Below are 25,823 nucleotides of genomic sequence, written 5' to 3'. Positions count from 1 at the left end.
TATCTCAATAAAAACAAATTTTTAAAGAGACATATGGCTGAGAATATTCCAATCACGATATAAGACATTAACTCGGAGATCCAAGAAACCCTGTGAACTCCAAACAGCAGAAATATGAAGAAAGACGCACCTAGCTATATAACACAGTGAAACTGTTAATAGCAAAAGCCAAAATGAACATCTTTACAACAGCCACGGAAAAAATAACATTTCACCTTCAAAGGAACAACAATAAGACTTACAGCTGACTTCTCATCAGAAACATGGAAGCCAGAAGCAATGAAATAAGAACTTCAAAGTGCTGAAAGAAAATATCATAAATACTCAGAATTCTATACCTGACCACAGAGTATCCTTTTTGAATGAAGGTGGAAAGAAAAAGATATGTCTAATAAACAAAAATATGAGAGAACGGAGACTTTTGGCACTGTCCAAGATGGACTAAGCCCACCAAGGCCATTCTCTCCCCTTATTACAACTAAAAACTCTGGAAAAAATACAAAAAGCAACTACCTGAGGACTCTAAAACATAAGCAAAAGCAGACAGTTTAGGGAGGGAAATCAAAACGGGAAGAAACAATTCATACTGCAGTTTACTACTTATTTGGGTTTTTTTCCCTATTTTCTGCCAGCATGAATCTAAGAGCTGCCCCAGTTGTGAAGCCACAACAGATGCAGCAGCACAGGACAAACAACTGTTTTTCTGATCACAGGGCCACGACAGGGTCCCCATGAGCTGACAAGTAGAGTGGTACTGAGAGAAAAGAGCTTGAAAAAGGATCCCCTAATTCTGTGCATGAACCAGCACAAGTCTCACACTGACCCCTGAGCTATATACATACATGGACACATCCAAAAGAGCACTGCAAAGGCTTTTAAAAATGAACTGACATTAGAACTACCTACTACAGAAGGCAAGACAGAACTTATGAACGAACCTAATCAGGTTAACAGAACTGAGAGTCTCACAATAAAATATTCATAATCTCCAAGATCAATCTAAAAGTACTTGACATAGAAACAATCAGGAAAATGTGGCCAATTCTCAAGAGGAAAGAAAACACATGCCAACCCCATGATGACCAAGGTTGGACTCATCAAAGACTTTAAAGTAGCTATTGTAACTATGCTGCCTGGTGTCAAGGTAAATACTGTTGAAACGAATGAAAATATAGTTCTCAGCAGAGAAAAACTTTTATAGTTTTTAGAAACTATATGTTTCTAAACTGTAAAGTTTCTAACTTTATGTTTCATTTAAAGAAACAAATGAAAAATTTACTATAAATTACAGCACAGAATCTGGCACAAAAATAGGCAAACAGACCAAATAAAAGAGTCCTCAAACTGACCCACACATGTACATTCACTTGATAGTTAACAAAGATGATCTTGCAGAGCAGTGAGAAAAAGGTGACCTTTTCACTAAATGGTACAGGAACTGACTCTCCATATGAAAAAAATAAAATAAAAATTTACCCATATCTACAGCTTATACATAAAAGTCAGTTCTAGATGGATTTTAGATATAAATGTGAGTGGCTATAAACAATGAAGCTTCTACAAAATACATGAAAATATCTTCATATAACCCCAGGGTAAGAAAATATTCTTCTAAAAACCAGGATAAAAATCACTCATCATAAAGATAAGATCAGTAAATTTGACTACATTAAAATTAAGAACTTCTGTTCATCAAAAGACACCATTAAAATAATGAAAATCTAAGGTACTGAGTAGAAGACATTTGGGACACATCACCAAAAGGCTCTAATAAGATTATATAAAGAACTCCTATCAGAAAAGTGGGGGAAAAAAAAAAAAGACAACCCAATAAAATATCAAGCATAAGACTTGAAAAGTAATTTCAAACACACAAACACACACACACACACACACACACACACACACACACACACACACAATGATATCCCAATGGCTAACAGACATGAAAAATGCTAAATAACCTCAATGGTCGTAAGAGAAACACAAACTAAGCCACCATGAAATGCCATTACACACCCACCAAAATGGCTATAATTAAAATAACACAAAATGAAGTCTGTCGAGACTGCGGACCCACAGGAATTCTTCTCATACATTGCTGGGGAGAGTATAAATTCATACAACCACTTTCTGGCACTATTATCTCCAAAAGTTGACATACATTTTGACCCAGGCATTCTACTCCTAAGCACATACCCAGCAGCAACATGTGCAACAAGCCCTATACAGAAATTTCAAAGTAGAATTATTCATAATATCCCACAACTGGAAACAACCCAAATGCTCGTAACATTAAGATGGATAAATTATATCCATACAATGGTACGAGTATACAACAATGAAAATAACAACTACCACACACATTTGTGAGTAGGAACCTCACAATGTTGAATGGAGGAAGACAAACACAATGAATGATTGTGTCATTCATTGAATACGGACTATATGATTCATTTGTTAAAATAAGAAAGCAGACAAAGCTAATCTAATGGTGTTCCATGTTAGGACTGTAATTACCTCTAGGGAGGAAGTAGTAAGTGGAGGGGGAAAGTGAGGGCTTCTGGGGTACTAGCTAATTTTCTATTACTCGATCTTGGTGGTTACACAGATGTTAGTTCAGATGTGTTTGGTACATCTGTATACGGTCACATTTTTTCCTATGCATGGTATTTTTCAAAAAGTCAAAAAGAAGATAACTAGCATCTTTCTTGTCAGCAGGTTTCTTGTGCAGCAGAAAAACCTAATAAAAGTCAAAGGGGAAAAGAGAACCAGAGCCTCCTGATATTTACTAACGAGTTATTGCAAAAGTTACTTTCCTTAAATCTGTAAAACAGACACCAGAGAAAGATCAGTTTGAGATATTCTTATCTGAGGGAAAACAGAACTGCCAGATCTTCAGGGCAAGAAAGAAACCTTACTAGGTTTTCAAAACGCTTTTATTTAAACAACTCAGTCATCTCCCAGGGGCCACATTCTAAAACCCTCACTTACCTGGTGACTTGAATCTTCAGTGCTCTGCTTTATGAAGTCTTCCAGCTCCTGTTTATCTCTCATTGTCTTCTCTAACTGGTCATTTGCTTGCCTTAGCATCACCTGTAGCTTTTTCACCTATGCAATTTTAAACGTCAATTAGAAGGAAGTACCAGAATTTTCATAAGTTTAAAAAAAAATCCCTACCTCCAGAAAATTTTTTTAAACCTAATCTTTTTTCCTGAGAAACAAATTTGTCAATTTGGGAAAAAATTGAGATGAATTACCTCATTCGACAACTATACTGTGCTTTACAGTTAACAAAACATTCTTCATATCCATTATCTCATTAGAAAATATCTGCTTTTCCTCCTGGGTCTTTCTAGGCTAGGGCACTGGCCTCCCTGACTCTATTTTCTGCTGCCAATCTATAATCCACTCTAACACAATAAATATTTCTAAAATGAAAGTCAAATCATATCATTTCCCTACTTAAAATCCTTAAATACCTCCCAAAGTCTTCAGGGTAAAATTTAAATCCCTTCAGTCATCACACCCCTCCCTGCATGATCTCATCATGGCCTTCCCTTTGTAGCCTCCTCTCCCACTATTTTCCCCCCACTCTCTCTCCACTCTCTCTTTCTCTCTCTCTCACACACAACCCCCCCTTATGCCCAGCCACATAAACTATTCATACTTCCTAGAACACACAATTTTCCTTCATAACTGTTCCTCTGTATACATTTCCTCTCCTTGAACACCCTTTCTCCACTTCTTTTCCTAATTAATTTTTACTCTAGCTCTAAAACAAACTTAGCTGAACTGTTACCTTCCCTAGTTAACAGCCCACAGTTAATTTAGATGCCTCTGCTCATCCTCTAGTTCTACGTGTACATGTACAGGAACAAACCATATTGAACTGATGGCTTGGATTGCAACACTGAAAGCTCCCTATGGGCAGTACGGTGTTCTCTCTGTATCTGAATACTCAGAACCCAGCGAAGTGCCTGCACAGATGAAGCAAGAGTAAAATGTCTATTGACACGACTATGGAATCCAAGATACCCCACATTCCTATACCACACTATCAGAGACCAACCACTGATATAGAGGTTTCACAAATAGCTTTAGAAATTTACCTCTAAGCCATCTAAAAAATAAAGCATATATGGAGAAAATTAATGCCAAAGGCATCTGAAAATATTAAACCATCATTCTAACCTGCTTAAGCTTATTTTGAAGACTAGGGTAACACTCTCCATAATAACCAAAGAACAATTTGGAAATATAAGAAAAAAGTTATTTTTTCCTTACCTATACTTTCACAAGTTTACTCTCATGAAGTTCTACATCATTTCCTAAATGTTATCAGGGAACCCATTATTAGGCACTGTATTTGGAAAAGTACTTGTCAGTTTCAGCATACCTAATCTACCAAATCTTAATTTCTGTGACCCTGCAAATTAAACTTACTTCAACAAATTTATGACAAGAATTAGGCAATAAGCAATGAAGAGTACAAATACTGATTAATGTAATATCCAATTAAGTTTTATCCAATTAGAAGCAACAGTCAACCCAACCCCTTATCTCCCTAAATCTCTGTATCATAAAGCACTTTCCGTGTGCATGCATTCCTGACAATAACACTTCTAGGCCTTGGGCAGAAGGAACAGGTTGGGAGAGGAGATATGCCAGCTGAGCTGACCTGTGTGGTATTGGTCAAGCTAATGAAGCAAAGACACACAAAAGCAAAAATTCTATAGTGTGCTCCCACTGGAAATGTAACTGACGTTGCACGTACCAGATTATTTCAGACTTAACAAGATGAATATACTTCATAAAGCAAATTGGGAGGGGTGAAGGGCAATTAATTCAACACCTCCAATGAAAACTACAACAGCTCACCAATTTCGCACACCCCAAAAGAAACTCACCTGGTCTCTTGTTTCAGCCTCTTGAATCTGAATTCCTTGTAACTGTTTTTCATAATTGGAACACATATCACAACGTCGACCAAGTTTATTTCCAGCATTATGTACCTGAAGGGCACCAAAATTACCTCTTATCAGGCAGAACAAAACAAGTCTACATCACATACTTGAGGAACACGTGCAGTCTTACCTATGTTACTCAAAGTAGAAAATGGAGTAAACAAGTTATTCAGGGACTTATGGCAAGTAGTTACAATAGAGAGCTGGATTCTAAAAAATCATAAGTTCAATATAAGTATGACAGGAAAACAAGGGACACAACTTTATCATCAAGAGGCTAAGGGTCACAAAACACCGCATTTGAGGGAAACACAAGGAAAGCACAAGGTACTACACCATGGCACTCACAATTTAAATCAATACTACCCAACAAGGGAGGGGATGGGGAAGGGTGGAGTGCAAATTAACCATTTCACCAGCTCCAAGCACAAAGGAGGTATGAAACAATTAAATAGCACCTTCCCAAACGTTCTGCATGAGACCAAGGAGAACAGTTTCTTTCAGGCTTAATAAGCTGTACCACTTGCTAATCAACAGCTTCTTTAAAGAGAAGTAGCCCTGAGTAAAAGAAAGCACTGGAAGTCATGAAACCTGTATCCTAACCCAGGTTTTGCTACTAAGTCGAAGGGGAAACTTGAGCAACTCATTTGACCTTTCTGAGACAGATAAGTTGGAGAAAATCATGCCCTGATTGTCTCATTATTATCAAGAAGCTCAAAGAGAAGGGGTATGTGAAAAGGCTTTGTAATCTGTAAAGCACTATGCAAATACATATTTAAGTTTTTATCTCCTAATCCTACTTCTGAGTTTGCAAATATTATTAGAGGGAAAATTAACCTCATTAAAGGTTGCCTTCCCTTCTCTCCCATATTTTCCACCCCCTCCTTAAACTCATTCTAAGCATCAACTGCTGAAAAGCATTTGTACTTTAGACCTCAAGGAAAGATGAAAGAATATGCATCTTGGAATACACTGAGATTATAGAAAACTGCAAGGAAACCAAATTCGGGCTACACAAAGTTAGCTATGCTATTCAAGCAGATCGCTCCAACTTAAGAGATGTGACTTCAGGTGGAGAAGTTCACACTTAACACAATCAGCTAGTCAGTTCCCTTCTCTGTCATAATCACCAGGAACAGCCAAAGCAGACAATGATAAGGCTCAGACAATACAGGTTAACACTCATTTGCTGGCAACAAGTGCGAGCATTGACGCCAGGGACCATCTCTTGAATGAACAATAAATCCAGAGCTACCCAGTATCCCTCAAAGTGAGCAGAGGAGAAGCCAGGAAGATAACTCACCTCTTTCTGCAGGAGATTCCATTCTGTCTCACTGACTAAGCGGTAACCACTGGGAGACACATAAGCACTTTCCATACCCTGTGTGACACTAGACAGGAGGGATGCTGTTTCTTCTTGTTCTGGTGTCATCGCCTTGATTGCTCTTTCCTGATCTTTGGTTAACATAAACCCACTTGGCATTTGCAGTGACCCAAGGGAGGCGGTATCAAAGTTCTCAGTCACCGAATCTGCTCCTACTAACGGTCCAAAATCTGATTCGTCCAGGTTCCCAGCAGATTTTGCTTTGTAGTTATAGCCTAAAGCTTTGGATTGCAGTGAGCCTGAGGTTCCCAAGCTGTCTGTAGACTGTGCTCTCCTGAGTCCATCTTTAAACATGTCATTGTCTGATTTACTGAACGGATCCCCGGATGGCAACAGTAAGTCTGCATCTAAAGAATGGACTGAACCATGGGTGCTATCTAAATGCTCCTGAAATGTGAAAATACATTGCCAGTTAGACAATTCCTGATATTTTCAAAGAGAAAAACTACCATATTTTATAAAGTATTTTGCCACACGTTACACATGACAATCTTTAGTGTGCTGCCTTCATATATTCATTGAACAAACATTTATTGAGTGTCTTCTATATCCTGGGCACTAAACCAAGCACTCAGGATACAAATGTGAACAATCTCTGACTTCAAAATGCTTAGTTTCATGAAAAAAATAAACAAGTGAACCAAGTAAACAGGCTATTAGAATATCATATTCAATAAAATGACAGGCTACAGCTATGTACTGAATGCTCTGGGAGCTCAAGGAGAGGAATTCAGCCCAGACATAAGAATCAGGGAAGGTCTCCTGAAATTCAGTATTGGGTATATGGAACACGCGGTGCCTGCTGTATATCCAAGTAGAGACGTCCACCCAATAGAGGGACAAAGAAGTCTTTAGATAGAGACTTGGGAGTAACCACTATACAGTAATAATTAAAGCCACGGCAGCAAATCAGAACACTTAGGATGAGTCTGTAGGATACGAAGAAAGCCAAGGGCAAGGCCCTGAGAAACATCAATTTTGTCCATTTTGGGGACAGAGGAAGGAGTACCCAGAACAGAAGGGAAATGAGGATAATGTTGTACGCTAGAAACTAAGTTTCAAGCAAGGTGTAAACATGTTAAATAAGGCTGCATCAAGTGAAAGAAGCCAGACGAAAATGGTCACACACTGTACGATTCCATCTCTATGAAATATCCAGAATAGGTAAATCCACCGGGACCAAAAACAAATTAGTGATTGCCAGAGGTTGAAGGGAAAGGAGAGTAGGGAGTGACTCCTTAGTGATATAAGGGGTCTCGTCTCTTTTGGGGGCAATGACAATCTTCTGAAACTAGACAGGTAATGGTTGCACAACATTGTAAATGTACTAAAGGCCATTGAATTGCACATTTTAAATGGTTAATTTTTTGTTATGTGAATTCCATTTCAATTTTTTTTTAATGTGGTGCAGCACACTCCCAAAGTCAAAAAAGCACACCAGTACCATTCTAGCACAGTTTGTAGGAAAATCAGAAAGCAAGGAAAACGTAGCAAGTTTTTCTTGAAACTAAATTTATTCAATTTAAAGAACTGGCTTTTATTTTAAGATACTATCCTTTCTACGTTTTGTTGTTAAATGTCCTTCTTTTTATGAACTGGAAAAGACTAAAATACAGATTATTTTTCAATGTTTTAAAAATATCCTTACTTGGTATAATAAAAAGTTGACAACTTTTATGTTAATTCCTCCATTTACTTCTTTTTAAATTTTTTTTTTAAGATTTTTTAATCTGTGAAATTCCGATGGCTGAGGAACACAAATCTAGTATATACTGAGCTAGCTATGGCAAAGGTCCCAAATAAGCACCCTAATAAAAACTGGAGAGAGAGCATTCTGTTAGCTTATAAAGGAACACGACATCTAATGCTATCATATATTAACACAATGCTACTGTGACACCAAAGAAGGAAGGGGATAGGGGCAAGAAAGTTGTGAGGGCCATTTAAAAAACACCAGACTACCATGCTGATAACAATACTTATAAGGAACATATACTTGTAGGGGTATGTAAACTGTTACACTGTTTCTGAAAGATGATTCAACAATATGTTTGCTTATGCTCTTAAACTCAGCAGTTCTCTTCCCAAGAACTTACATGAAGGAAGTAATCAGGTAAGTCCATGACTTTTATACAAAGAAGAATTATATATAATAGCATTATGGCATTACTCATAATAATGAAAATTTTTTTACTAGTGAAAAATGAAACAATTGACTATCCGTTAGTGTGTTAATCATGCTTCTTTTCTATATTTTATGATGTTTTTGACCTTTTGAAGGCCTTGCTGGCTGAGGAGAGACTGCCTCTTCCAAACTAGCTAATTCCTAGAAATAATAAACAACTTACCTATGAATATGTCTTTCACATCTAAATCAGCCAATCTCAAGTCGATACTCCCAACCAACTCCTTTATCTAACTCTTACACACCAAGCCAGTATTTCCCCTGCTCTAAATCAACCCAGGGCCAGGTACCAGAAAACTGAAGATAGACTCTATGCCCCAAAGCCCACTGGATTTATTCAAACTAGCCAGTCCTATGCTATTTACCCTGCCCTACCTTTCCCTCAAAACTCCCAATAATGGCTGTGGTCCATGCTTTCCCCTTGCTCCTGCTTTTACTTCATGACCAACTCTGGTGCTTCTCCATGTGACTCTGCACAGTGTACCATGACTCTCATTTCTAGAGGGACTATAACATTAAACTTTTTGTTCAATGGCATTAACCTCTCTATGTCACCACTTGGTCACCTTTATAAATTAAAACCTGGGCACAAATCAATTTGTAGGAGACTAAGGAATTATGGTACATTTACATGCTGAAATACTGTTAGTCATTAAATATCATTGTGGGGGAAAACACTTACTGATGTGCCAAAACCTTTAAAGACAGATTTAAGTGGGGGAAAAAATGTACATAAAACATCATGTACAGTTACAATCTGTATTATGTTTAAAAAGTACAAATAGAAACACACATATGTTACCTTTGGAAATGGAAAAAGAGGGAAAGGAGAGGTACATACCAAAATGTTAGTGGTGGTATCTCTAGTAGAATACTAGTGGTAGTATCGCTAGTAGAATTTATTAGTTATTTTTATTTTGTATGAATTTCTGTACTTTCCAGATTTTCCATAATGAATACATATTACTTTTGTGGTGAGAAAAGCATATTCTAAGCATTTAGGTTAAAGAAGATATAGGGTCCTACAAATTTTAAGTGGCTTTAGCAATATATCTAAGTCTCCAAAGCATTCCATATTAACTTTAAATCAACAGGCTAAAGTAAACTGTCACTGCCTCTCAATACAAAACAAGTACATTCAACATTCAAACTGCAAAACATCAGATCTGAAAGGCTATATTTCAATGTCAGAAAATGTTATGCACAATATACAGTATAAGTCTGTTAAAACACTATTAAAAAATTTTAAGTGCTTCACTGTAAATCACAACAAATTTCCTTTTCCTGTTTTCCTGCTAAAATATTTTTTTTTAAGTTTGAAACTTTGCCAAACATTCCTGGACACAGGACTGCATGATGCAGAAACCACATAATATTTGGCAGTACGCAAAAATTGAGACATTCTCTTGGAAGTCTATTTAAAAAAAAAGACAAAGCAGAATCAGGGCAAGGTTCTCAGTGTATGAGCCAAGAGAAAGAATGTACAAAAACAATTACATCATACTTTTCAGTGTCCACTAGGATTTTTTAAAGCATTTTTTCAATGTCAAATAATCCATAAACATGGAAATATGAGCCACCAGCAAGTAGATTTTACATGGCTCAGCGTAAATCTGCAAACTAAACAGAAACATAATACCTTTGAAAGTGAGAAAAGACCCTTATCCAATTTACCTGAAACTGGTTCACCAGGCAGGGAAAGGAGGTAGTGGTGGGGGAGTAAGTATGAATCTCTAAACAGCAGGGACAGTATAAACAATGCACATGAGCATGGACAGCTAGTAGAAACGTCTGGCTGTGATGAAGTGGAGAGTATGCTAAGGCTGGAAGGGTCAATTCAACTCCAAAGGCCCTTGTATGGCAAGCTGGGGAACTTAGTTTTTACCCTAAAGTCAATTAACAGAAGCATTTCCTTCCCTGAAGAAGAGATATCAGCTTGAGTCTTGAAGGATGAATAGAAGAATTCCAGAACTCAGAAAGGCAGAGGGAGGTAAGCATTCCAGGTAAAGGAACCAATGTGCAAGGCAGAGAGTATAGCACAACAAGATGAGCAATGTGGCTAAAAGAGAGTGCATATTATGAAGGGTCTTGACTGTCTGAGTGAGGAAGATGCACTTAATTATGTAGGTAATGGGAGTGAGTGGTGGTTCTGACTAGGGGAGTAGCCTGACTACAGCTGCACTTAAGAAAAATAAATCTGACAGTAATGCTGAGGGTACAGTGGAATGGGACAGGCTGAAGACAGAAAATGTAATGAGGAGGCCCTTGCCACATGTGGGTGAGAGGCGATGAGGCCATAGGAACACCACTTTACACTTTCCACCTCCAGGTCTCTCTACTCTGCCCATTCCCAATACCTGAAATGTTCTACCCTACTCCATCACAATCTGCCAAACCCCACACACTCTTCTCAGGGCTTAAGATCTAATACTTGATAATACTCAAATACAGGCCATAGAGAATTAAGTGTTTCAATACTTTAGATAAAATCTCTTTTAAACAAAAGCTCAAAGTATTAGAAACATTTATTCATATCAAAAAAGATTTTGCAGATATTATTTAAATTTTCTTCTAACGTTTTAATTTTGGAACCGCTAGAAAAAAGAACGTCTAATTGTTTCGCAGACCATGAGAGAAACTGCGTGTTTCAAAGTGTACTACCTGTAATACTGTAAAAACAGTTGAAAATAAAGTATTATCACTTTATCTAATTTTCAGCTAGTAGCTACTACCCACTTCCCATATGAACAATGTAACTAACTGATGTATGAGAAGCTAAAAATGGTTAACGCTGAGTATACGATGATTTTAATTATAGATTCATTATACCTCCTCATTTGATAACTGGGCTGAAGATTCTTCATGAGTTAAAGCACACACTACTGGTATTTTTACTTCTTCCTCAACATTTGTTTTTTTATGATCCTTTCTCTTACTAAGTCTTTGTTGTTCATCTTCCTCCTAAAAGTTAGGAAGAAAAAATACATATTACCCAGGTAATCTATACTTAATGATTCCCACAGTTCTTTAACCACTCAAAACAAATATACAAGTATACTACATGAAAGGCAAAACAAAAGAGAGCAAATCACCCACCTCTTCTTCAAGTGATTTGAGAAAGAAAATTTACATAGAATGTTCCTTCGGCTTATTATGTAAAACAAATAGGAAAAAGTTACAGCATTACACATTCATCTGAAACATGTACAAACTTATATGAAATACCAATGAATGATTGAAGCTGATGTAATAATTCACTCAACAAAGATCAAAGATACCTTCAATGCCCCCCCCGCAAAACACTCTAGTGGGGAGGGACAAATACACGATTACATCACTATATAGGCATGTACAAGGTTCTATAGGAGAGAAAACAAAGATTTCATCTGAGGGAGCTAGAAAGGGAGGCCGAAAGAAGGTAACACTTGAGCTGGATCTTGAAGAATCAGTAAAATGAGTGCCAATTGTGTGAGAGGAGACAAGCAAGGGTTCCAGGGAGAAAAGTATGTAAAAGGGAGAGGGGCAAGGAAGAGCAGGCATGTGGGGAATACTGAATAATCTCATGTGACTAAAAAGAGGGCAGGCACATGAGCAGTGAGGTACATGAAGAAGGGGGTGGTGATTAAGTGCTTAGACTCTGGAATCAGAGATTAGTCAACCCTCAGATAGGCCATTAGTCCCTATCTCATATGGGAACTTTTGTTGTGTGTTTTTCTGTTTTGAGAACCACATGAGATAAAGCTTTACATATAAAGCCTTAGCACAACGCTGGCACATAGGCCTTAAATGACCAGTTCTGGAATTTAGACTATTCTAATGGGAAGCAGGAAAAGCATGATTGTATCTGTACTTTAGAATCTAAATCCTCAAGTTGACTGTGTCTACACACAAGATGAATGAATCAATTAAGAGAAAAGAAATTTAAAAAGGAAGAAACTTCTGAAAAACAAAATCTAACCTAAGTTACAGAAGATAATTTAAAATATTTCTTACAGTACCTACAAAAGCTTCTACACAGCTATCCTAGGGAAATATTTGCACACATACACAACATAGTATAGGATATTAGCTGCAAAACTATTTAAAATGACAAAAAAAAAAAAAGAAGAAGAAACCATCTAGATGCCCACTACAAAGAGAAGGATTAAATCAAATATAGTACATCCATGTTACCAGCTAACAAGAATGAGATAGATCTCTAAAGTGAAAATATATCCAAGATGATGCTTATGAGAAAAATAAGCTACAGAATAAATACTTATACTATGATTTCAGTTGTATGGGGGAAAAAAAACCTGAATATACACTTATAAACACATATAAGTGGTGTGGAATACTACCTTCCAAACTGATTATTCCTGATTACAAAAGTGGTTATTTCCGCGAAGGAAGTGTGTGAGATGTCAAGGGAGATTTTCACTTTATCACTTTATTTTTTCACTTTGTATTTAAACCAAAATATTTTAACATGAGAATGTATTTATGTATTACTCATATAATTTAAATAATTGTTTTTTAAGATAAGGAGAAAACAGGATCCTGGGTATGCAGCCCTCTAGACACCTGCCTTTTCATATCACTCAGCCTCTCCATCCCCACCCATCACTGTCTAATAAGGCTTTTAGAGCAATGTCACAAAAGACATGGCTTGGATTAACACAATTCAGGAGCCCTAGGAGAACTGGACAGAACTGCAGAGAAAGATTTTCTCAGAAATATGCACTACTGCATCCTGCAGACTGAAGAGGATCATTTCTAAATCAGTTCTTCCCCCTTCCCCCCAGACAAGGCCATTTCTAAAGTTGAAAAGCAAAATCCCTCAAATGTAGCTATTATGTTTTTTGAAATGGCATGCATCAACTTTGTTTCAGGCTTAAGTCAATCTATAATATACATAAAGAAATATGATCATGTGTCGGGGTGGAGTGGTTTATTAACAAGGCAAACAAGTCCTACAAAACTGGTATTCACCTGATCTTTCTTCTTCAGTTCTTCAACTTGTCGGAGCTGTTCTGAAGTTAGCACAATTTCCATTCGCTGCATGTCCCTCATCAGCAAACGCTGAGATTCCAGGAACTGGTCATTGGCCTTCTGCCACGTGTGTTTCAACTGGTTGTGCTGCTGTCGCTCTTGCTCCAAGAGATGGCATACTGTTTAGGAATCCCCCAATCAAAAACACTGAATTTTAATGGTAGGCAATTTCTTTAACATAGGACTAACTAGACTAGACCTGACCAAAGGTCCATCCGGTCTGGGATTCTGCCTCTGACAAGAACCCAGGGGCAACCTGCCATAGGACAAGGCAGCTGTCCCCACACCACCTGTCTAAGCAGAGTCTCCCAAAGTGTGTTCCTAGGAAGAGCAACATGTGAAAAAAAGATTTCTGTGCTCAGTGAGTTTCAGAAACCTTGGGTTAAAAACTTTTTTTTAAAGATTTCTTTACTGCAGGACTTTGAACTCAGGGTCTTAAGTATGTCTATGTTCTCTTGTAAGTTGATATATAATACAATACGTCCCAAATATATTTGACAAAAAAATCCTTTCCACAGTGCCACTCACGTAACAAATGTTCTAGGGAATACAATTTGGGAAACATTGCTCTAAAGGGAAAACACACAGTAACCACTCCTAATTGTCTTTAATACATTCTGAATAAATCTTGTTATCCAGGAATCCTTCTTGAGTCCATTTAGTTTTGACCTCTCAGGATAAGTCAAAGAATCTTTGTAAATGCTTGTGTTACTGATATTCATCAGCTCAGCCACCTTCTTTGGGAAAAAAAGAATAGATGGTATCATCTATCAGCCCATCTACCCAGTTACCCAAGCCAGAAACCTGAGAGACAACTCATACTTCTGACTTTTCCTCACCCAACACATTCAACTGTGACAGAGGCCTACTAATGCTACTTCCTGTGTGATATGACACTCCATCTTCTGCCTTCTGCCTTAGATTTAGGACTTAGACAACTACAACAGGAGTCTCTTCATAACCCTTCCTGCCATTCGTCTGGCCCTCTGTATTCTATCCTCCACACTGCTGTAAAACTAAACTCTCTAGAAGGTAAAACATTACCACTCTCAAGCTTAAAACCCTTCAGAGAAGCCAGTCACAAAAGGCCACATACTATATAATCCCAATCCCATTTATACAGAAGTCCAGAATAGGCAAATCTATACAGACAGAAAGTAGATTAGTGGTAGCCAGGGGCTGGGGGGAAGAAGAGAATAGGGAATGACGGGGAATGGGTACAAAATTTCTTTTTGGAGTAATGAAAATGTTCTGGAGGCAGGTAGTGCTGATGGTGTACGACTTTGTGAATATATTAAACATCACTGAACAGGTACCTTATCTCGGTAAAGCTGTTATTTAGGACAAAAAATACTTCTAAATCCTTCAGAGCCTCCTTATTACCAATACGATAAAATCCAGAATCCTTAGCATAAGGTCTCCAGGATCTGGCCCATGTCTACCTCTCCTGTCTCACATTTTGCTCCAACGCCTATTGCATTTTAACCTTGCTGAACTATATTTCTTACAGTTTCGCTACCTTGTTGGACCACATGCAAATGGCGTTGAATGCCATGCTCCTCTCTGACGACCTGACAAACACCTACCTATCTTTCAAAACTCCACTTAACAACCTCTTTTAAGAAGCCTATTCATGGCACCGTTGCCTCCTAACACACTTCCTAGCACATATGATATGAAACTGCACTGCACTTGGTTGCATATCTAATTTCCCCAATTTAGGCTCTAATTTACACTGCTGCTCAATTTTTAACTACCTTCTTTTCACGTAAATACTACTTTTTTGGTGTGAATGTTTCAGTAGAAATTACTCTACCCCCTTACTCATTTTAGTGAAACTTCTCAGATACTTCTCCAGGTATATTAGGAAGGTCTGGTAGTCTTGCACTATTTCTGGAAGGGTTGGGACACATAGGTTAAACAGAAAGTCCTTTTTCTTCTGGACATCCTTTCAGAATTTGAGTGTCTTTTTGACTGCAACAGCACTTTTGAAAAGCATTTCCTGAGAGCCAAAGACTCAAACACTGGATTACTTTAATAACATTTTATAAAATAATTCTGTAGGCTTATATAATTTCAACTTCCCACTATTTGGGATAAAAACCTAACTCCTATGCAAACCTGAGTTATCTATGGAAGAGCTATATTTTCCATGACCACAGTCCTAAATTTTCATATTAAAACATGTTACTAGTATAACCTGCAACAAATATAAGATTTCAAGAGGTCCATGCATTTAGATCAGGTAAAAATTTAGATCTTTATTTTCACTAACTCTAACTGAAATTTATCATTTCCTTCAATTATAAAATATAGACAACAAACCACAGTAAGTATAACAATACCCATGACTTGGTCACTAACAGGAGTCATAGATACTTTTGTATCTCAGTACAGTTGTTGCAGATATCTTAATATATTATTTATGCTCATCATACTTCAAAATTACAGTAGTTATTAGACCTGGTACTAGACCTTGTTATTTAATGCATTGATAAAATAGCACATTTATTACTATAAGTTTGCAGTTATTTATATTTTGATAGCTGTTTTATAATATAATTGATATCTTTTATAATTCTATGTATTTTATGTATTAAAAACATTATTCTGAGAGGGCTTCACAAGACTGCCAAAGGAGTCTGTGACACAAAAAGGTTACGAATCTCAGGTATACAAGATTCACTAAAAGAATTAAAGACAAACATATATTTTAATGGGAAAGGATGAGCCTATTTCCCCTATCCTGAGAAAACAGAGTCAATTTCTGCATCACTCTGCTACCAGACTAGCGAAATCAAAATTATCTCTTACAAACAGGGGTGCTACTTAAGAACACTAGAATCTACCATCTGCCCTCTCTGTCCCATTTTCACTTTTGCTAATTCACCTCCACCAAAATAGGTCTGAAGCAAAAGCAGTTTAAGCAGCAACTTCCTATTATCTTTCTGCCCAGAGTTTGTGCCCTATGAATTCTTACTGGGGTCCTGGAGGAAACAGAAACCATTAACAATCCAAATATCTTTTCAAACCAACTGCAAAGCTTAAACTGAATCACTAACATGTTAGATTGGCATTTTGGAATTTGTTACTGTTATTAATCAATATCACTTTTACTTACATAGTTCTCTTACAGACTGAGATTAAAAATATAAAGAATATATTTTTACCTTCATGCAATTCTTTCCGAAGTTTCTCAGCATCTTCCTGTAAAACAGATTTCTGAGTATTCAAAACAGCCACGTACATCTCCAGATCAGTCCTACAAGATTTCTCAGCTTCCAGATAATGATTCAGTTCTTTAACCTGAAAAAGATGCAATTCGATTAAACTAAAATTTCCAACAGTGTCTACCTTAGGTATGATGGTAAGTTCTGGAGGTACCTTGAAAAAAGTTTACATTTATATTTATGTAAATTTAAATTTACCCCCAAATTAACATTTATAATTTTTAATTACAAAACAAACATATACTTACTAAAGAAAACTGGGAAAATAACATAATTGACAATAATTAATAGTAAGAATTATCCATAATCATCACCAGAGTAAATATACAATTGAGATTACACATAACAGTTTTGTACCTTGCTTTTAATAACATGGTTCCAATTTGTATTCCCAGAGCAACATACACATGTGCTCATTTTATCACATACTCAGTGAACCCAGGTTGTTGTTGTTTTTTGTTTTTTATTTTTGTTGTTTTTTTGTTTGTTTGTTTCTTTCTTTCTTTCTGCGGTACGCGGGCCTCTCACTGTTGTGGCCTCTCCCGTTGCAGAGCACAGGCTCCGGACGCACAGGCTCAGCAGCCATGGCTCACGGGCCCAGCTGCTCCGCGGCATGTGGGATCTTCCCAAACCGGGGCACGAACCCGTGTCCCCTGCATCGGCAGGCGGACTCTCAACCACTGCGCCACCAAGGAAGCCCCTTATTTTTGTTGTTTTTTAAACAGTATTTTCTAAAGATAAAAATGGTATCATACTCTTTCAAGTTTGCTTTTCTTTGATTTCTGGTGAGGTAATTCCAAATGCCTTAAATTTACAAAAAGGAGACATTTTCATAGACATAAATTCATGGAAGGAAAAAAGAGGAAGCCATGATGGAAAAAACAACCTGTCTCATACTGTAATGAACATAAACTTGAAGCCAAGTGCAGAATACTTTTTAAAATCACATCTTTTTTTTAATGTCTTATTTCTGTTGAACAATTAACTATAATTTTCAAATATTAACAATATAGTCTAATATCTGAAATAGTTCCAACCAAAATAAAATGCAATCTTGCCCCAGAAAGTGATTAAAGAATCACTTGCTCTACCCTTCCTTACAAATTGCCCATCATAAATTGTGGCCATTTAAACTAACTTTCAACTTTTTCAAATGGTTATGTCTAATTTCACTTTCAAGGTTATATTTATGCCTTTTATCTTCCCATTTCTTCAACTTGAAATAGCTGGCTGATCTGTTTTCAGTTATCTTTACTCCTAGACCATTAATACAATACATTAGCACTGGTCATGGACTAAAATGATTATTTAAGCTGCCATTTGATGCTTCACTGGAGGCTGTCAGCCAACCAGAAACGTACTATACACTAACCAAGCATGACAAAGTGCTGACTGTTGTCAGGCACTTTCCCTATCACCTGGAGAGGTGGTAATTCAGTTAATGATAAAGGAAAGTCAATATGTCAGATATAAAATGGTGGTATATAACCACTAACTCTATCAGCTATTACTTCTTAGAATAAATATTTGACTCTATAAATAACGAATTAATTTCTAACATTCAACAGCTACTGAGCAGAACTCTGGGAAGATGGTGACAGTGAATGTGTGGTACACGGATTTTCTTGAATTCCACACACCCTAACAACAGAACTAATAAGATAACAGAACTCAGAATACATGAACATCTACCAAAAAGAAAAAAAAGCAATAATTAGAGGGTGGGGACAAACCACTGAAAGCTATCTATATGGAATTACATGGTATCAGCATCTGTGCAGGAGAAAGTAAAGGCAAGTAACAAGGGCCGGAGAACTCCCAAAATATTCAACAGGGATTCCAACTTCACAACAGCAGCTGAAAAGTGGGAAGAGTTTCACACACTCCAATCGTGGATAAACACAACAAATTTATGTTGTACGGCTTAAATCTGGTTAGAATAAAAAGGCATTTGATTTTCACTTACATTTCCTTGATTTCTAGTGAGACTGAATATCTTTTCACATTCCTTAACTTCCTCTTTTGTGAACTGCTCGTTCATATTCTTTGCTTGTTTCTCTGTTGGGCCATTTGTCACTTATGGACATGGCAATTTTTATTAATTTTGGACACTAATTTTTTGTCAGGTATAGATAACTTTTAACAGTCTATAATTTTCTTTTCAACTTTTTGTGGTATCTTTTAATAAGGAAGTTTTATATTCTAATGTAGGCAAATTTGTCAATCTCTTCTTTCATAGTATTTTTACCTTATTTAAGAAATGTTTTTGTATCTCACATAACATATTCTCCTTTTTAAACATTTCACTGAAATTAAGTTTTGAAAAGTGTGAGGTAGAAAGCTAACCTCACTTTAATCCATATTTATAACTATTTTAAAAGCCTATTTTTAAATAATCCATACTTTTCCCACTGACTTGTAATGCCACCTGTCAAATATCAAATTTCCATATATATATGGATATATTTCTGGGCTCTCTATCTGTTCCACTGGTCCATTTGTTTATCTTTAAACCAGCAACAAACTATCTTAATTACAGTAGCTACAGTAACAGTAAAGCTACTCTAAGTCTTAATACTGGTAGGTAGGGCAAGTCTCCATACCTTGCCTTCTTCAAAATTTTGCTGGGTGTCGGGGCTTCCCTGCTGGTGCAATGGTTAAGAATCTGCCTGCCAATGCAGGGGACATGGGTTTGAGCCCTGGTCCGGGAAAATCCCACATGCCACAGAGCAACTAAGCCCGTGCACCACAACTACTGAGCCTGTGCTCTAGAGCCCACAAGCCACAACTACTGAGCCCGCGTGCCACAACTACTGAAGCCCACGCTCCTAGAGCCTGTGCTCCACAACAAGAGAAGCCACCGCAATGAGCAAGCCCGTGCACTGCAACGAGGAGTAGCCCCCGCTCGCTGCAACTAGAGAAAGCCCGCGTGCAGCAATGAAGACCCAACACAGCCAAAAATAAATAAATTCAATTAATTAATTAAAAAAAATTTTGCTGGGTGTATTTCTGATCCTTTGCTTGTCCATATGAATTCTAGGATCTACTTATCGAGTTCCTTATTAAACCCTGCTGGATTTTGAGGGGAATTTTGAATTTACAGATTAATTTGGGGATATACTGCCTGCTTTACAATACAGTATTTTCTCACTCAGGAGCACACATGTATTCAAATTTTCATTTATAATGTGTTCCATAAAGATCTTACTCATTTTTATTTAGATATATTCTCAGGTAACTAATATAGGTTTTGTTTGTTTGCTATTGTGAACAGGAATTTTTCCCATTGCATTTGTAAGTTGGATATTACTGGGGTACACAAACACTACTATTTTTGCATGTTGATCTTGCTGGAAACAACTTTCCTAATTGTATGTCTGAATATTCTCTTGCCTTCCTATACAGAAAATCAGTTTCACCACTTACTTTCCAGTTATTATGCCTCATTTCTTTACCTTGGCTTATCTTATCACCTAGGACCACATAAACAATCTGAGCAAAATCACTGAGCACGGGCCTCCTCATATGTTCCCATCATTAATGGTAAGGCTGCTAAACATTCATCATTAAGTATGATGTTTGCTGAAGGTTTGATAAATAGCCCTTTAGTAAGTTATTGGGTATTTAAATTTATCAAATGCCTTTCTGAATCTAAGATGAATTTACTACTCTTCTCCTATAATCTTTTTATGTGGTACATAAAAATAATAGGTTTTCTGGTGATATACCATCCTAAATTCCTGGGAATATCCCTTTTTGATCATGATGTCTTTTTTGCTTTTTCTTTTCCTTTTTTTTAACTACACAGCTGAAAATTTTTGTTTCTGTATTCCTAAATGAGATAGATCTAAAATTTTCTTTTAATACCTTTTTGTGAGTTTGTTTGTAATGAAGTTATGTCTCATAAAATGAGTTGGAGAGCTTTCCCTCTTTTTCTGTTCTCTAACACAGTTTGTAAAATATAAGGATTACCTCTTTCCAAGAGCTTTGGAAAAACCTGTCTGCAAAACTAACTGAGTCTAATGTCTTTTGGAGGATAGGAGACAGGAGAAAAGGAGATTCTGACTATAAATTCACTTTCTTTAATAGTTACTAACTACATCGGCTCTCCTATTTTATCTTGAGACAATATTGGCTAATTATTTCCTATCAGAAATTTTTTCATTTCATCAAACTTACTTCATTTCAAACTTATTGCTGTGACATTGTCCATAGTATTTATTATTTTTAAGTCTCTACTGATTTGTAGTTATTTCCCTCTTTCATTTATAATGGTTTAAGTCTTTTTTCTTTTTTCCTAATTAGTCTTATCAGGTTTGCCTATCTTACTACTTTTTTCATTTTTTTCATTATATTCACAATTTTCCTTTTGCTTTTCTATTTCACTAATTTCTGCTCTTACCTGCATTATTTCCTTCCATTCATACTGTTTGTACTATTGTTCTATTTTTAGATTCTTGAGTAAAAAATTCAAATCACTCTAAATATTTTACAATTCTTTTTTCCATATGAGTTAAATTTTTTTCATTTTCCAGACATTTCATCTCAGTTATATTTTACTGTAAATAATTTAATAACCTGTGGTCAGAGATTTGGGTGTGTATAACATCAAATCTTCAAAATCTGATGACACTTCCTTTGTGACATTATGAAAAGTATAATGTACCTAAAAATAACAATATTTATTCCATGCACTATCCTAAGTGCCTTATGTGTTAACTTATATAATCCTCATAACAGCCTTATGAAGGAGGTAGTATTATCCCCATTTTACGGTTGGGCAAACCAAAGCACAGTAAGATTAATTAATTTGCCCAAGGTCATCCATCTAATAAATGTTGAGCTCTTAACTACTATGCTCTACTAGTGTATGAAATATAATCTCTCTCTCACTCTCTTAGTGACAGGATTCTATGTCTATTACATCTAAATTATTAATCAAGTTGCTCAAAACCCCTATATCCCTACTAATGTTTTTTCTGCTTGCACTATCATTTGCTAAAGGACAGTTTAAATCTCCTACTATAATTGTGAATGTCAATTTCCCCTCATAATTGTCACTTTTTAGTTCACATATTTCAAGGCTATGTAAGATGCATTCAAGTGCATGACTGTCATATCTCATTGATGAATTATAAATTAGAAGGGGTCCCTCTTTATCTCTATTAATTCTGTTTTCCTTTCATCCTATCTGTTTCATATTACAATTGCTAAACCAAGTTTCTTTTGATTAGAATTTACAAGGCATTGCTTTAAGTCTCTTTTTTTTTTCCAATCCTACTTTACATTTTATTTTAGGTATACGTCTTATAAGCAATATAAATTTAGATTTTTAAAATCTAGTCTCTTTTAGTAGGTAATTATCACTTACTAGGATTATTGATACATGCCCATTTCTACACTCCTATATGTATTTCTACATTCCTATGTTGTGTTTCTGTTTACTACCTCTAAATTTTTTTCTTTCTTTCCTACTTTAATTATTAAAATGTTTGACATCCCCTTGTATTTTTTTCTGTTGCGTCTTTATAGCCAACAAATCCAGCCACACTATAGCTATGTCAAAGATCAATTCTGGGGCTGATGTCAGAAAACAAAGTCACCTTTGAAAACTTTATTTTCCTTCATAACAAAACAAGAGAGATCAGGTCTCATTTTGATAAGAAAATAAACACTGACTTTGTAACAAAGCAGCACAAGCATCACTACTGTCATTATTTTAAATATCCATAAGGAGAAATCATCTCCAAACATTTTCTTGCATTTTCAAGAAAGCAAGAGTCTTAAGATGCATAGTTTAAATTACAGTTTACTCCCTTAGTATTCTAATTTTGGTCATAGCATTAGGGCAAAACCTTGGTTTCAAGCAAATGGATTACAATGTTTCACAACCTTTGAGGCCTCCAGCTCTTTAATCTTGTCTTCAGCCTCTGTCAGTTTATCTTTCAAAGCTGCAATTTCCTTCTCCATAGGCATCACAACAGACCGAAGTTTTTCAGCATCCTCTTGGGCCTACGGTTAAAAAGAATTAAATGCTACAACTTACTGATTTATTGCTTTTCTAAAAAACTCTGACCTCTCCACTTATTAAAATTAGTATAATAAATAAGTCTAGCAGGCACTGTATTAGCACTCACAAGATTGAACCACGTCTAACTTTTAAATGCTGCATTACTTTGAATGTCAAGTCATAATCACAGCTTTCCCAAATATTCCGTTTAGAACTTGGGAATAAGTAGGAAAATGGATCCACTACGACAAATTTGACTTTTTTTTTTTTTTAAGTGAAAGCAGGTTTATTTAGAGAGATACACATTCCACAGACAGAATGCAGTCTGTCTCAGAAAGTGAAAGCAGCCACAAATTTGACTTTTTAATTAGTTGAGTAACTGAGTTGGAAAATATCTATATATAAAAGGAAATGCATATAATAAATAATTTTTATAATTCTGGTTACTAAATTAATGAAACCATAATCTCTTACAAATACTGAAAGGACTAATTAGTTTTTTAACATAAAAAAATAAAACATTTATTTCCTAAAATATTAGAAAATTATGTTTCTATAAAAGGGCTTCCATCTAATTATTTAAACAGGGTATTTATCGTTTTACTTTTGATATCTACATGAAACAAACCCAAAAAATAACCCTTAAAACCATGCTGCTTTCCATCCTACATTCTCAAAAACATGGATTAAAAGGAAACAACATCCATAAACTAGTAAGTTGGTAAGAAACTTAATTTTATTTTATATACACACACGTATATTCACACAGAAACAAAGGCAGACTCAAAAAGTTAGCTTTTTTCCTTCTAGTGAAAATGAAAATTAATCTTATTCACTGAATTTAAAACAGTCCAAGCTTCTCCTAAAGTGTTCATGATAGGGAAAACATTTTCTATGCCAAAATGTGAGTGGAGATTTAAAAAAAAAATGATATCTCTCAGAAAAGAGAGACACACTTTGTTTTCCAGTGCTTGCAAAGTCATTTCATCATTTATTTTATTTTGAACTAAGTCCTGTTTGGAAAAGACATGTGAGCTTAAAATATCTTCAGCCAAGGCTAATTTGGGACGCTTATAGAGGTCTGCTGATTAAAATCATCAGGGAAAAAAAAGGAGAGAAGAAGCAAAGAATTTAATACAGATTGAGTTATTTATTAATGCAACGATGACCTCACAATTCCAAGTGATGCATATCATAACAAAACTTTTAAAGATGATTTTTTTAAATAACAGAAAGGTCACTAAAAACAAGGAAAAGCTGAGACACTATCACAGCCAAGAGAAGCCTAAGAGACATGACTAAATGTAATGTGGTATCCTGGATGGGATTTTGGAACAGAAAAAAGGACTTGGGTAAAAACTAATGAAATCTGAATACAAAGAAAGGACTTTAGTTAACAATAATCAATATTGACTTATTAATTGTGACAAATGTACCATACTAACATTAAGACGTTAATAGGGGAAACTGGGAGTGGAGTATATGGGAACTGTGTAGTATCTTCACAATTTTTCTGTAAATCAAAAACTGTTCTAAAAAATAAAGTTAACTTTAAAAAATAAAAATTTTAAAAAGGATAAAAAGTGGCAGACTGCAGAAATTATGACTATGAATATATAAGAAGAATGAAAAAAAAAACTATCCTCATGTGAATGGTACTGTGGCTCTGAATAAAATGTCTAATGATAGCATCAACTATGAATTACTCTGAAACGACCTGACAGAATTGAAGACTACCTACTTTGGCTAACTATGGTAGATGACTAAGTGACTAGTGATCATGAAGACATTGTCAGATCCTCATGAAGAAGCTGAATTACAATCTTTTCCTGAAATAAGACAATGTAACTAACTATTCCTCAAGGTTCAAGCTTTTGTTTTGGGTGTTGAGTTCTCATATGATTTTTACACTATAAAAAAAAAATTAAATAAACTTCTAAATATATAAAAGTAGTCCTTGTATGAACCAAGATTATGATTAATTCAACTGAAAAGAAAAATCAAACTCTAATTATTATTTTATATGTGATTTCAAATATATGTATGTATATAAATTAATAAATTAAAAGTTTCTGGGGCTTCCCTGGTGGCGCAGTGGTTGAGAGTTCGCCTGCCGATGCAGGGGACACGGGTTCGTGCCCCGGTCCAGGAAGATCCCACATGCCACAGAGCGGCTAGGCCCGTGAGCCATGGCCGCTGAGCCTGTGCGTCCGGAGCCTGTGCTCCGCCACGGGAGAGGCCACAACAGTGAGAGGCCCACGTACCGCAAAAAAAAAAAAAAAAAGTTTCTGTAATGGCCTACGTGGGGAAAGAATCTTAAAAAAGAAAAGAAAAAAGAGTGGATATATGTATATGTATAACTGATTCACTTTGCTGTACACCTAAAACTAACACAACATTGTAAATCAACTATACTCCAATAAAAATTTTTTAAATTAAAATTAAAAAATAAAGTAAAAGCTTACATAATCAAACTGGCCAAAAAGCTTTTTAAATTTTCTCAATGATAAAATATTTCATCTTATATTTAGTTGTTCTATGGTCAGGCATCTTACGGTAAAATGTTCAAGCATAATATGCAGTACATTCGTCACACAGGAACCAAGGTATACTGAGAAAGAAGGAAAACTAAAATCTGTTCTCAGGCTTCAGTTTAGACACAAACACCAAGCAACAACACTCATTCAACAAATATTTACTAAGCACCTATGCGCGAGACACTACTCTTAAGCATTTAGGATACACAACAAACAAGACTTCTGCCCTCGTGAAGCTTGCATTCTAGTAAGGAGGAAAAGGCAGCAAACATTACTAAACATAATAAATAGGTGAACTCTATGTACATTATAAGGAAATAAATGTTATGGAAAAAGAAAAATTAGAACAGGATAAGAACAAGTTGTGGTAGGTGGGGGAGGGAGGTGGGCAGGTTGCAATGTTAAATGGGGTGGTCAGGATAGGTCTCATGAGGTGGAGGCAATTGGTCAAAGATTTGAAGATGAGGGACTCAGCCAAA

At 36.0% G+C, this 25,823-nt stretch overlaps 1 protein-coding gene across 2 annotated transcripts in view; it reads right to left on the bottom strand.

Annotated features, from left to right (window-relative positions):
- Nucleotides 1-25,823, bottom strand: part of RABEP1 (rabaptin, RAB GTPase binding effector protein 1) — a 104,028-nt gene that overhangs the window by 19,581 nt on the left and 58,624 nt on the right. For both annotated transcript variants that reach the window (XR_014298392.1, XM_082680155.1), the window contains exons 5-11: nucleotides 22,690-22,809; nucleotides 16,738-16,873; nucleotides 13,508-13,686; nucleotides 11,366-11,497; nucleotides 6,271-6,738; nucleotides 4,911-5,015; nucleotides 2,995-3,111 (exon numbers count right to left, since the gene is read on the bottom strand). Coding sequence is in view for 1 of the 2 variants with exons in the window: in XM_082680155.1 (XP_082536281.1) it covers nucleotides 2,995-3,111; nucleotides 4,911-5,015; nucleotides 6,271-6,738; nucleotides 11,366-11,497; nucleotides 13,508-13,686; nucleotides 16,738-16,873; nucleotides 22,690-22,809 (1,257 nt within the window). In the remaining variant the exon portion in view is untranslated. The remainder of the gene's footprint in view (nucleotides 1-2,994; nucleotides 3,112-4,910; nucleotides 5,016-6,270; nucleotides 6,739-11,365; nucleotides 11,498-13,507; nucleotides 13,687-16,737; nucleotides 16,874-22,689; nucleotides 22,810-25,823) is intronic.

This window comes from Grampus griseus (genome assembly GCF_964374135.1).
Source record: "Grampus griseus genome assembly, chromosome: 20".
Classification (NCBI taxonomy): Eukaryota; Metazoa; Chordata; class Mammalia; order Artiodactyla; family Delphinidae; genus Grampus; species Grampus griseus.
This window is presented reverse-complemented; position numbering and strand designations above follow the sequence as displayed.